This window comes from Borostomias antarcticus, assembly GCF_949987555.1.
Source record: "Borostomias antarcticus genome assembly, chromosome: 2".
In the NCBI taxonomy this organism is placed as follows: domain Eukaryota; kingdom Metazoa; phylum Chordata; class Actinopteri; order Stomiiformes; family Stomiidae; genus Borostomias; species Borostomias antarcticus.
The window spans coordinates 30717006-30731390 of record NC_140235.1 but is presented as its reverse complement, the minus strand read 5'-3'; the positions used below and the strand labels follow the sequence as shown (position 1 = coordinate 30731390).

Genomic DNA, 14385 nt, shown 5'->3' with positions numbered 1-14385 from the left:
ACACTAGGTATTCAAGTATTACTCATTCTGAGCATTACTGCTCTCTGCAATAATGCCATGTAATGATTTTGAGTTTATAGCCTGCATCGTACCACACACACAAATTAAAGCCCCACTTGAGTGACTGAGGTGCGGTAATCCACTTGGCCCTCTCGATACCCCGTAGTTTTATGATTTACAAAGCTCATTCGCCAGATTTGGGTCAAAGATGTCTTTTGAAATGTCATGAAAGATCAGGGAACAGCATGTTCTTCTACCTCGCAGTTATTATGCACTGTCTCCATCTAGTGGAGAGGGCAGCACCCAGCAAATGGAGGTCACGCGCATTGCCCTTGTAACCTCACAAAACAAAATACAAAAAATTACACAAATAATAGAGAATTGTTCTTTATTTGAACAAACATATCGATTGTTAAAAAATGAGTGTGTGCACCATATTAAAGTAGCATTCAGTGAGATGACCAAATATGCTATCTTCTATAGGGTAATGAGTTCGAATTACATAGATTTTGTTAATTCATCCAGTATGATGCGTCACATACTGTACGCTTCACACAACATGGTAAAACAGGCAATCAGAATGGAACCGGCTGGACTTCTGGCTTCAACATTCATGCCCATTCAGTGAGATTCAGTAGGCCCAGACTGTGCATCTCTGGTCTCTTTTCTATGTCAAGCACATGCTTGGCAGGCTAGTGTGTGCTACCATGGAGTCTGTACACTGTGTCTGTCACGTACCGTCACCATACCAGAGTCCCCAGGGGCGGTCCACCCCCTCTAACTGGACCGGAGCCAGAGAGCAGCACTAAGGGAGCCTCAGTTTTAAAGCCCTCTCTGCTGAATCAGGCAGTTTAAACAGTTATTATCAGCGTTTTGTGATACCCGGTCCACTGGCCATTTTCAATAAGAGTTTGGTCTTAATGGACAGGCCTGTATGAATAAAGGTAACCTAGAACTACAAATTAAATAAGATAAGTGTTTATTTAACATATTATTGTTCCGCATTAACGATGCAGGTCCTGATTTAAATGGAGATTGAATGGAAACCGTATACTACTAGACATGGACACTGCCTCCATATCTCATCTGGTTCTCCTGATGGTTGAGGGAGCTGATATGTTTGTTGATGATACAGTGGCATTCATTAGGCACCACACATAATTATTTCCATTGTTTATCACTTTAACACAGTAGAAGGTTAAATCCATCAGCCACTGTATCACTATAAAGTATCGTTCAGGCAAGTGCATTCTGGGATGATTTAATCATGTTACACTCTTCATGACATTCTGTGAGTAAAGGCAGTTGCTGGTGTGTATCCATGGATACGAGGCCAGAGAGTGGGGGCGGAGTTTGATGGTGGGAGTAGTACAGGGTCTTCTGCACGTCTGCTCTCATGCACTTGACGGCCAGCATGGTCTCACAGCACGGTCTCACTACAGTAGCGTGACCTTTGACCTGAGACTCGGCCTGCAGGACGTCTCCCTCAGCCAGACTCAACTACAGAGAAGGGGGGGTAGAGAGAGAGAGAGAAAGAGAGAGAGTGAGAGAGAGAGAGAGAGCAATGGAGAGATAGTCAGGGAGAGAGAAAGAGAGAGAGAGAGAGCAATGGAGAGATAGTCAGGGAGAGAGAAAGAGAGAGAGAGAAAAAGAGCGAGAGAGTGAGAGAGAGAAAGAGAGAGTGAGAGAGCAATGGAAAGATAGTCAGGGAGAGAGAGAGAAATAGAGCGAGAGAGTGAGAGAGAGAAAGAGTGAGAGAGCAATGGAAAGATAGTCAGGGAGAGAGAGAGAAAGAGAGAGAGAGCAATGGAGAGTTAGTCAGGGAGAGAGAAAGAAAGAGAGAGAAATAGAGCGAGAGAGTGAGACAGAGAAAGAGAGAGTGAGAGAGCAATGGAGAGATAGTCAGGGAGAGAGAGAGAAAGAGGAAAGTCAGAGACTAGTTAAAAAACATAGCCAGCTAAACCACACTAGATCAAACAACCACACAGCAACGTAGTCAGGCAGATTAGCAGCATCTACTGTACCCCAGGTAGGGGAATTATTGCTTTAACAAGTCATTATCTTAGGAGTATTGCGAAAGTTCTATGGCTCTATGATATGCATGGAGGTGTGAGAGCGTCACCTACAGTAGTGGGTGTGATCACCAGCCGAGTGAAAGATGGAGCAGGGGTGTGAAGGTTAGCCCTGGCTCCGGGACACCCCAGTGTGAATGTCAGGAAGTGGCTGTAATATGATAATGTGCAGCAGGGAGTCAGGTTGTGAACTGCAGCTGAGTCTGGGTTTGAGATTAGTGATTAAAGAGAACACATTCAGAGCTGTCCCAGTTGGCGGGGGGTGGAGATGATTTGGTATAGGGAAATAGGCCCATGACCGTATTATCTAAGCACACAAGTCATTTGAGTAGCTATTTTCCATGTTAAGTTAGATTTAGGTGTATTTTTTCATTTGTGACCAATTTGGATGGGTGTGACTGTGTTGGTACTGTAATATGGTAGCATTGGTAGCATTTGACAGCATTGTAAGGCTTACTGCATGACGATGTCCAATTAGACCTCAATTTGACCTACAGTATATTATTTTCAGGGGCTGCTATGAATGTGTCACAGTAGTTTCTTGAATTGTGGAATTTCATGCCTGTTTATTAGTGTTACAGGATTGGAGTAAATTACATGTCAATCCAGTCAATTCACATAAGTTTCGCCATCCTGATCTTGCAAGCTCACGTTGTTTCAGGTTCAAGTTCAAGTTCAAGTCTTTTATTGTCATGTGTATTATTATTCAATCACATTGTATGGTGGTGTTTAAAATGAACTCACATTCTCATTGTTACAAAAATCTGTCCTGATGAAGGTCTAACCGAAACGTTGGCAGATTAAAAGCAGAGAAAAAGTGTGCGGGAGTATTTCATTTTTCATTTTAATATATATATATATATATATATATATATATAGCGTCAGTTTATTGTAACATAGTTTGTTTACCTAACTTCAATGATGGAATTATCCATCCATCTTCATCCGCTTATCCGGGGTCGGGTCGCAGAGGCAGCAGTTCCAGCAGGGGGCCCCAGACATCCCTTTCCCTGGCAGCATCATCCAGCTCTGCCTGGGGAATCTTTAGCCGCTCACAGGCCAGTGTGGAGATGTAGTCCAGCCACCTGGTCCTGGGTCTACCCCGCGGCCTCCTCCCAGCCGGACACGCCTGGAACACCTCCCTAGGGAGGCGCCCAGGAGGCATCCCCACTAGATGCCCGAACCACCTCAACTGGCTCCTTTCAACGCAAAGGAGCAGCAGCTCTACTCCGAGTCTCTCCCGGATGACTGAACTTCTCACCCAATCTCTCAGGGAGACCCTCCAGAGCAAACTGATTTTGGCCGCTTGATGGAATTATTAATTCAATTATTATATTCTGGACTGATGTAATTGGAATGAAAGTGACCCCAACTCTTGCTCGAATAATGGTCATGTGTCTCATAGACGGCCATGCAGTTCTACCACACCTGTACCTGTGACCTATGGTAACGCGCATCCCGAAACCTTTCATCTCCTTTCCCCCAATACCACGTGTTTCCTACCCAGAAACACAAACAGAAGAATGTAAATGTAACAGTGGTTAGCCTACATGCTACATACAGTACCAACGGTGCCAACATGGTGATATTGTCTAGCTTCCATCTGTGGTAAACATGCGTCCAGACCAGGGCTTCCCCAGAGCCTCCCTCACTTACAACCCCCCCCCCCCCCCCCACACACACACACTTCCATCAGGTGTAAATTAGGGTACAATGAAGCGCTTCGCCAGTGTAGCAGTAATATTAATGTTGACACGATTCACAGTCACAAATATTTGTCTAGCTAATATTAAGGCCTCAAATTGTCTGAGGCCTTTTCATTTTTTCCCACAGACATCATCACAGAGATACATAGTCATCTTACAATAGTTTGATGCGTGAAAAGGGCGCCCCAAGGAAGCCATTTTAAGCTTATAGTAGGGGGCCCCCTGCGATCGTTGGCACCCCCCTAAGTGGGGCCCGGGCCCCAGGTTGGGAAACCCTGCTCCAGACCAAAGTCGAAGTCACATCTAGGAAGCCTCTGAAATTAAACCATGACAAAAGTGACCACAGATGTCTGTACAGGCTTCTAAAGGCCTACCGATCTAAATGTATGAGTTCTTGGGGGATGAAGAACATGTATAGCTTCATGATGAGACCGTTCTGATCTTGCAAGCTACAGTTCTCTACAGAATGTACAAAAGATCTGGATGGTCTCACGAGGCTAGATCGTGACCCCAGCCTGGTTAGGCTTTACGCTCATTCCACTCCTACCAGTTATAAATCTGCAGTGTGAGGGATGGAGAGGAGAGGTACCACCCAAACAGACCCGTATTAGTTACCTGTAGATCGACAGTCAAGTAAAGGTGCTGGAGATGTCATTTTCCTATGTCAGTTGTGGTATTTTCTGGTTACCAGTCACTGGATGATAGCTGATATGGTCTGCGCTGCTTGAGAAACACACAACTTTAATTGCTGAATAGCTCAGAATCAATCAGAGCAGTTTGCTACATAGCGTACAGCACACACACACACACACACACACACACACACACACGCAGAAATGAGTGTCACAGCAGGCCTACTCGCATTAGTGTCTGGCTCACATTGCATTCCTGCATAGAGGGAAAACAAGTTTATAAATGCTCTTATGAGAATAGTTCTTATTATAACACAGTGTCTTGTTTTCATCTTGTGTACCAGTTTGTTACATGAGAACTTGCGGTTTCATCCATTGCCAATAAAGCACTTTGACTTGAACAATTTGATTCAGCACATTCGTAGATGAAAGAAATCATAGTTTTTATTGTTGGCACTCATTCCGAGGTTCTGTACAGTGACAGACTGAGAGGTTCCAGGCTCTGGACCGTGGGATGACCAGAGGAGTGTCCGTAGCGTAGGCCCGTCTCTTTAGTAGAGGTTCTTCTGCACGTAGGAAGTGATGTACTTGACAGCCAACATGGTCTCCTCGCACGTGGGCTTGATCTGAGACTCGGGCAGCAGGAAGCCGTAGCGACCGGTGTCGCGCAGCTCGAAGGTGTAGGAATACTTCACCCCCAGGTCGTACGCCCAGTCATCAGAACCTCCGGCAGCGGGGTCTACCAACACAACGTTATACAAGCAATGGGAATACGCCAATACGTGACTCAGCATCCCAGTTATCACTGGTGGCGGAACGACAGGACTTGGAGGATAATATCCATATACATTATGATCATATTATAATGCATGGCCTAGTACTTGATTAAGTCAAAAAAAATGTGTGTACTTTCTCTTCTGCTGAAGCAGTTATTATTATTATTATTATTATTATTATTTTATTGTACCTTTATTTAACCAGATAAAACTCGTTGAGATTAAAGGAAATCTCTTTTTCAAGAGTGACCTGGCCAAGAGGGCAGCACACAATAAAAACACATAACCATCCAGCTTTCATACATACAGAACAACAATAAAACATGAATAGAAAGTTTCAGGAGTTTCAGCAGTTAGGACACAGATGAACCAGGTGGTCATGTGTTCAGTGCTAACCCAGCCAGGGTTAGGTTTGATTCCCGCTGGAGTACCCCGAACCGAAAATGGATTCAGTCTGACGGTCTTCTCAGATAAGAAGGTCTGTTAAAGGTAAGTGGCTTGTTGATTCATACTCACAGATGGTGGCGGCTCCGGGTCCACTGGTATAGCGGGTTCCGTACAGACTACGCAGAGCTTTGGAAGCTCCCTCAGCAACACGCAGCTAGAGAGAGACCGCCAGAGAGAGGGACAGAGAGACCGCCAGAGAGAGAGACAGAGAGAGAGACAGAGAGACAGCCAGAGAGAGGGACAGAGAGACCGCCAGAGAGAGAGACAGAGAGAGAGACAGAGAGACCGCCAGAGAGAGAGATAGCCAGAGAGAGACCACCAGAGAGAGAGACAGAGAGACCGCCAGAGAGAGAGACAGAGAGACCGCCAGAGAGAGAGACAGAGAGACCGCCAGAGAGATAGCCAGAGAGAGACCGCCAGAGAGAGAGACAGAGAGAGAGACCGCCAGAGAGAGAGACAGACAAAGACCGCCAGAGAGAGAGATAGCCAGAGAGAGAGACAGACAGAGACCGCCAGAGAGAGAGATAGCCAGAGAGAGAGACAGACAGAGAGACCGCCAGAGAGAGAGACAGACAGAGAGACCGCCAGAGAGAGAGACAGACAGAGAGAGAGACAGCCAGAGAGAGAGACAGACAGAGAGACAGAGAGACAGCCAGAGAGACCGCCAGAGAGAGAGCCAGAGAGACCGCCAGAGAGATAGTCAGAGAGACAGACAGAGAGAGAGAGACAGAGAGACAGACAGAGAGACAGCCAGAGAGAGACCCAGAGAGATGAGTGTGAAATGGTGGAATTTAGTTGGTAAAGGTCATTAACCCTAGGTGCTCTATAGATAAAACCTGCCTGCTTACACAGTTATTTGTATCATTGGTAACTCATTTTATTTTGGTTTGATCATCTTGTTATGAGTAATTTGTGGACTGTAACAGCATTGTATTCATCAGCAATACCGCTGGCAGTTTCAACTACATTTTATGCTGCTGTGAATATCCCAAGTAATTTCCAGGCCCATGGAACTGCTTAGCCTACATTGTACCAGGAATGGGTTAAATTATGTTTCAACTCAAGTCAGCTGAAGTGAGTTTAAATTGAAATATTAAGTATGGAATTATCTCAATTTTAATTCTGAACTGGTGGAATTGAAAATGAATTCACCCCCAGCTAGTAAAACCATCTCACTGCACTGGTTGCACATGTCATCAGCAGGACTACTTTATCAGGCGGAGGGGACTGACCAGCTCACTGTGGTGCTCCGCCAGCTGGAAGGTGTAGGAATAGGGGAAGAGCAGCAGCTGGGAGTAGGAGTGCATCGTGATGTAGGCCTTGATGATGGGCTTGTTCTTGCGGATGAAGTCGGCCACATTCTTGACCTCGATCTCGGACTCTGGCTTGTAGCCACAGAAGGTTTCACTGCAGGGGTTGCTGGAGGCTCCGGTAGCTGAAGAGATTAAGGGTTTTGGAGGAGAGATGACAATGGGATTGCAATTGTAATAACTATTGGCCTTGCTTCAATTAAAGAGGCAATACTGTAATCCCCCAAAATATGTTTATGAACACAGATTACAGTACCACCTCCTGAAGATGTAATGTTATCGAGAAAGATCTCTTTATAAAAAAGGAGTCACGTGCTCTGTAATGCTCAAAGTGACATACTCAATAATGACTCGGGAATTAATATCACTGAAGAGAACCAAGTTGCCGCTGAAACGTTCCTTTCTACTTTTTTAGTCACGATTAGAGTTCAGACCTCAACACATTTCCAGTGTGTTCTACTTACTGCACCATCCGGCGTTGAAGTTCCTGTTGGGGTCGGCGCCGATGCAGCTGGACCCAGACTTGGTGGAGCGGGTCTTCCTCCACATCCGGTTCTGTTGGTCCAAACACACAAACGTTATTCTCAATAAAAACCAACAGCGTGGCGTCAATGCAGCATTCCTTTCCTGCAGTATTTCTTCCACTGTGGGTCATTTTCAAAATGGTTAATGAGTAGATATACACATCATTATAAGGCCTCAAACCGAAGGCCTTAGACCTGGTCTTCTCCGCTGTCCGACTACATCTCCCTCTCTACAGGCTCTGGCACGTCAAGAGTGTTTGTGAACCAGAGGCGCCCCCGTAGCTCACTGGGTAAGGCGCGCCCCATATGAAGGCTAGTCCTTCGCGCAGCTGACCCAGGTTCGATTCTCGGCTCCTGTGCCGCATGTCCTCCCCTCTCTCTCTCCCACATTTCCTGTCTCTCTCAACTGTCCTGTCCCATTAAAAAAAGCTGAAAAGCCCTAAAAAAATATCACAAAAAAAAAAGAGTGTGTGAACAAAGAGTAGGTAGGGGCTAACATACGCTCTTGTGGGTGTAGTGGTATCCGTCAATGTTGAACACAGGAAGGACAAAGACGTCCATCTGGTTGAGCAGGCTGGTCATCTGAGAGTCACTGCCATAGGTGGACAGAGCCTGTGGAACACAGGAAGAGCTTTGAACTGTTTAACACTTCAACAAGTCTCTTGAACTTGTTCAACACAAGACGGGGTGGTAACACTTTACAATAAGGGTACATTAATAAGCATTAGTTAATGCATTATTAAGTATTAAGTAACAGTTAACTAATGACTCTATTAACGATTTACTAATGTTATTTATGTTAACTAAGGTTAACTCACCTAACCCTAACCCTAACCTTAACTAACGTATTAATTAACATTAGTAACCTAACCTAACCCTAAATAAGCATTAGTTAACAGTTAACTAATGTTTTTAGTAACCCTTATTGTAAAGTGTGACCGACGGGGTTATTCGTTCGACCAGACGAGCTCGATCGAGGAAAGTAATTGGAACGACTTACTTCGTTGACAAACCACTGGCAGAAAGCTGTGGAGATCCACTCTCTGGCGTGGATGCCACAGTCCAGGAAGATGGCGGGCTTGGTGGAGCTGGACTTCTTACCGATCTGGGACATTTTGGGGGGAAGAGTCGATTCTATGATTTTTAAATCATTGTTTGGCACTAGTTAAAGATTTCTGAAAGGTTATGACATATTTAAGTGGTGCTGTATGTAGCAGTACTATTTGTGCTGTTGTTTCATTTCCACTGTATAATTATATGAATTAAATTATATAATAAAGAATTCATTATTCAGCCAATCTTATTGTGAAACTATTGTAAAGAATTGTAATAGAGCATCTAGTACCTTGAAGACGTTCATGGGACGACCCTCGAAGGTCTTTCCAATCACCTGCTTGCTGATCAGAGCAGGGTTGGAGGAGGAGATGGAGTTGATCCAGGCCTGGATCTAAATAACCAAGCATGGCAGAGAGATAGAGAGAGAGAGAGAGAGAGAGAGAGAGGGGGGGGAGAGAGAGAGAGAGAGAGAGGGAGAGAGAGAGATGGAGAGAGAGAGAGAGAGAGAGAGAGAGAGAGAGGGATGGAGGAGTGGATGTGCGTGAGTGTGGTGGTAGGGGGGGGGGGCGGTAGACTAACAAAAAGTAAGGGGAAGAAAGAGAGCAAGTAAAATAGAGAAAAGAGCAGAGAGCCATGGAGAGACTCAAACAGAGAGACCCCCTACTTTGTCCCAGTTGTTGTACTTGACGTAGCTGTGGCTCTTGGTGTCCTTGTTGTCCATCTGTCCGTCTATGCTAGCCTGCAGATCCTCAATCAGGACCCTGAGAACAGGCAGAGGGCATCCCTTTCATTTTACTCTGCATTCTTCCCTGTAGCCTTGCCTTTTTATAATAATGATTACCTGGGATTTTCTAATTTAACTAGTATCTAGGCAGACAGATGTAAAATGATTTTGAAATATTATTATTTTTTTATATGGATTGATGATGATACATTAATAGGTCTATGATCTGAGGATTCATATGATCTTTCTCTTTTTAGAAGACAGGATAAATGTTGGAATCATAGACTAGGCCTACATATCTGTAAATAAATTAGTCTTACTGGTATTCCATGCCACTCTGCTCCAGAGTGACGTAAACCATGTCAGTGTGGGCGGCAGGCACGTGAATGTCCACATCGATGTCGATGGTCACGCGCTCGGCACTCTCTGGGCTCCAGAAGTCCACCTGCAGATGGCGCCACATACAAAGACTTGAACAAACGGCATGAAGAAGCCACCAACAGCCGGAATGCACAGGGACCTATGGATATTCACCCGGGGACCCTCAATAGATTTCTAAGAATCTCCCCAAAGGAACGCTTGCACAGGTATGGGTGAATACTGAACAGATGACAAGAATGACCGGTCCAATTTGAGTTCCATCACCTTTAACAAACCAATTGAAGCCCTGAAGAGAGTGAGAATACTCTCTCTATAGCACACCAGAGATGGAGGCTGACTGGGAAGATAAGGCCTCGTACCTTCATGCTGGCAGCCAGATCCTTAATGAGGGCCACATGCTCATCGAGCACAGGCTTCAGACGGAAGACTTTCTCCCTGGTGATCGAAGGACAAGGAGACATTTTCGCTGATATCATGTTCCTCTAGAATTCAAAGAACTGTCTGTAGCTGGGATTAATAATATATGTTTATCAGATTACCTGACACAGATTAAGTCTAACTGAAAACAGTATTCTTCATTAAAATGGCCTCTTATACCAGACTACATGTAATCTGTGTACAAAAATCAGCCTTAGCACTGTTATTCACCATATAATCTGTGAACTACTGTACAATCCTGTCAGGTATACATTTGAATGATATTCATTCTATTAGAATCATGGTTGTTTTACCCATCGAAGCGAGTCACGTCAGCCAGGGCGACTGCCACCAATCCTAAGAGCAGAAGGACCTTCATGTTGCCTGTGTGTACGACCTCACCAATGGACGGCTCTTATACCCCCCCGACCCTCTCTCTCTCCACCAATCCCCATCCTCGGTGTGGCGTCTGTCGTCTGCATGTTATGTTCCTCAGTACTCTCTGTCCAGAGTGGTATCTGTTCACCTGCTACATTTGGGCGTTACGTCAGTATTCAACGCCGAAATATTCATCATTCAATGATTAACCTGTGATGGATGTGTTGGAGTGACACCTTGAGCCAAGGTCATTCGGTTTGTTCCAAGTCTGACCACCAGACAAGATCCTGTTGACCACATTCAAAGCACTCAATGGCTTAGCCCCCGCATACATCTGTGAACTGATCCCACCACATCAAGCCACCCGGTCTCTGAGGTCTTCTGACCAAGGTCTCCTGGCAGTCCCCCGGACCTGACTAAAAACCAAAGGGGCCCAGCGTTTGGGGCGGTTGCCCCAAGACTTTGGAACGCGCTCCCCCTGGACCTGAGATCTGCAGGGACAGTAAATATTTTCAAGGGGCACCTGAAAACGTACCAGTTCAGGCAGACGTTTGAGCCCTGCTGCTGAGGCCACACCTGCAGGTCCTGCTGTGTCTTTCTTTCTTTTATTGTACTAGTTTAAGGGCCTTTGAATTTGCCCACTCTTTGTATACTTTTTGTTATGTTATTTATTTTACTTGACTTTTACTTTCTCGTTTTACTGTGTTGTATGTTATTTATTTTACTATGCACTTTTTGTCACCTGCACCTTATGTGAAGCACTCTGTGCATTCGTGCTGAGCTAGGTGCTATACAAATAAACTTTTACTTACTTACTTACTTACTTACTTCACCAATCAGGACAGAATTTGTTTTCGCTGATTCTTTGGGACTCAATGTCCTTCCTGTGAATGTTTCTATGATCTGTGGTCAGTGGGTCATATGCAATAATTAACTGACCATCTCCGGGCTCTCTTCTCCAATCTGTTAGAAATGCAAGTTACAAAATGGTGGTTGTATTTTTGTTATTTTATTTTTTAACCTTTTATTCATATATTCTCATACATATTTCAATGAACTGTACACTTACTGAAAAAAAACAACATTAAATACCAAAAAGACAAAACGCCCCAGATAATTGACAAAAATCGCCCTACCTGGAGTTGTTACATACAACTTATAATCAGTCCTGGGTCAAATACATATATGAAATACCATCAAATACTTGTTGTAATAAAAAATATTTGTATGTATTTTAGGTGTGTTTGGTTTACCTCAAAATCTCCATTCATAGGATTGATACACTACTCTCATTGAATAGGGTGAACTGAAGTATGTCAGTATTTGCAAATTATATTTGACCCAAATCTGGTTATTATGTATTTCTCCCAGACAAATAGAACATCTCAGATTACTGCATTTGTACAACACTGTCACGATGAATACAACATGTCACAAATAGCATACAGCTTACATACACCTTGTGTTGGTACAACCACACACACACACACACACACACACACACTGGGATTATGCAGAGGTCTTATTTTACATCTACAAACAAGACGCTACAATACACCACACTTAAGACAAGCCAATCAAGTTGTTCTGCTTTCACAAACTGCTCTGGTAGAGCACACAAGAGTATATAAGCCAGTCTGATGACTTCTTGCGTAATCTAACCTTTGGCATCACGTTGACCTCTTTGTTGCTTGCCAATAGATGGAATATGAAATAGGAATTTGAATGTTGGAATATACTATTGTGTTTGTTACAGCATCATCTCACTAGGAGTATATTCCAAAATATGTACAGTAGTGGGAGAGAGCAGGATTCAGGAATGCCAGAATATTATTCTTTCATGTCTTAAACTGTCTAAACACAAACCCTAGAATAACACAGCACTGTTCTCCTTTCATTGCAGGACTTGAGTGAAGCACAGGCCTAATGTCAGTGTAATGGTCACATTTGCTGATGTGTATAAGTCAATACATAAAATGTGACTTTTGTGTTGAAATAGAGAAATGAACGACAACAGATGAATGCATCATTAGTGGTCTTGACAAAATGGTTGAATTGCTAGCTTACTATAATCTAACTGAGGTGCTTGAATAGTGGGACAGTCTGTGAATTATATGAAGCTTAGCTTGGTTAACAAAAATCAAACTCACTAAACAGAATAGGTCTTAATAGCTGTTAGCATTGTGTCTCCTGTATTTTACTTGTGTCATTTCATTCTGTATTGCTTTATTCTATTTGGTTATGTTGCACTTGTCTTAATTGGTATGTGGTTGTTTTAATTGTCTGCCACTATGTTCGATTTTACTGTAAAGCACCTTGTGATTGTGTATCTTGAAAGGTGCTATATAAATAAACTTTACTTACTTACTTACTCCTGGATTGCTTCATATTTGAGCTCAAACACAATAAGATATTTTACGGGCTCTGTACTCAACATTTCAGACATGTTTTACCCCCCACGGTTCAGTGTTTTGGTCATTCAGTCGGAGCGTTAGCCCCCGTTCACAACCCTCTTAAAATGGACCCGCGAGGGCGGGAAAAAGAGGACGCCCGCACGCTCCCTCTAACCTCTCATCACTTAATGTCGGCCATATTGGTTTTCTGCTTGGCCGTGAGGTTGAGCGTCTCGGACGCGCGGTAGGACAGGGCGCTCATCTTGGAGGTGATGCTGGGGTGGGCCCCGTGGGCCGCCGGGCTGCAGCGCAGCAAACGCAGCAGATTCTTCCGGAAGTTGTTCCCCACGAAGCCGTAGAGGATGGGGTTGACGCAGCTGTTGAAGAACGCCACGCAGATGGTGAAGGGCATAGCCGTGTCGATGATGTCCAGCGTGGTGCATCTCTTCACCGCCTCCACGTCCAGCTGGGCCAGGACGTCCAGGAAGTGGAAGACCTGATGTGGACCCCAGCACAGGAAGAAGGCGAGCACGGCCGCCGCCAGCATCCGCAGCACCTCGTCGTCGCGCGAGCGCGTGCTCTTCTGGATGTTCCTCGCCCTTCGCAGCGCCCGGCCAATCAGGCAGTAGCAGGTGATGATGATAAGGAAGGGAATGAGGAAGCCCAGCAGGCTCTTCATCAGGCTGATGGCCAACAGGAAGTGCTTGACGTCTTGGGTGGTGGCGTTGCGGTAGAGGAGGCCGCATGCACTGGTTTTGGAGTTGGTGATGGAGATGACGTCGCGCGTCATCGCCGTGGGGACGCTGAGCAGGAAGGCGAAGAACCATATCAGCACGCAGGTGATGCGGGCGTAGACCACGGTCCGGCGCTGGCGCGACCCCATCGGGTGCACGATGGCGAAGTAACGATCGATGCTGAGCGCCGTGAGGAAGAAGATGCTGGTGTAGAGGTTGAAGATGACCAAGCTGGCGCTCGCCTTGCACAGGAAGCTGCCGAAGGGCCAGTGGTAGCCGGTGGCCGTGTATGTGGCCCACATGGGCAGCGTGATGAGGAAGGTGAGGTCGGACACCGCCAGGTTGAGCACGAACACATTAGCCACCGTCTTCAGCTTCATGTAGCGGTAGATCACGGCCACCACCATGCTGTTTCCCACCATGCCGATGACAAAGTTACAGCCGTAGACGAAGGGGATGAGGGTGAAGATGAAGTCGTGCCTCCCTGTGCTGCAATGCACGTGGATCCCTTCTGTCTCTCCCGCTGTTACATTCTCCATCTTCCTTTTTTTTCTTTTTTTTTAACCACCGGATCCCTGAACGCTTAAACGAGGTGCCCTGTCGACGGGGTGTGTCTGCGCCGTCTGATACGACGCCTTGGAGTGAGGGGGCCTCGCCGGCGACTCCTATAAAGGAAACACAACAAAAATGTCACAGACATTCTAGTGGAAGAGCGGTCATTACCACAGGCACAGCCCATAAACGCTAATCCACACGAACGGACAGAAAAACACTCTACACCAGCTCGTTAAAGACCTGCACATTAAAACCATCCTGGCGCTTTATGTTATTTCAG

General features: G+C 45.4%; 2 protein-coding genes across 2 annotated transcripts; both read right to left on the bottom strand.

The window, feature by feature from the left end:
- Window positions 1-4832: 4832 nt before the first annotated feature.
- On the bottom strand, window positions 4833-10469 carry cpb1 (carboxypeptidase B1 (tissue)). The gene is made up of 11 exons (XM_084450650.1): window positions 10360-10469; window positions 9988-10063; window positions 9568-9692; window positions 9188-9284; window positions 8813-8914; window positions 8468-8572; window positions 7969-8079; window positions 7408-7498; window positions 6866-7068; window positions 5703-5787; window positions 4833-5149 (listed from the first exon to the last, which is right to left on the bottom strand). Exons 1-11 carry the CDS (start codon window positions 10422-10424, stop codon window positions 4962-4964), a joined length of 1248 nt encoding a protein of 415 aa, XP_084306776.1. The 5' UTR covers window positions 10425-10469; the 3' UTR covers window positions 4833-4961.
- A 2528-nt stretch (window positions 10470-12997) lies between these two features.
- Window positions 12998-14089, bottom strand: agtr1b (angiotensin II receptor, type 1b; the record flags this gene model as incomplete). Its single annotated transcript, XM_084449857.1, has 1 exon — window positions 12998-14089. One exon carries the CDS (start codon window positions 14087-14089, stop codon window positions 12998-13000), a length of 1092 nt encoding a protein of 363 aa, XP_084305983.1.
- Window positions 14090-14385: the final 296 nt, after the last annotated feature.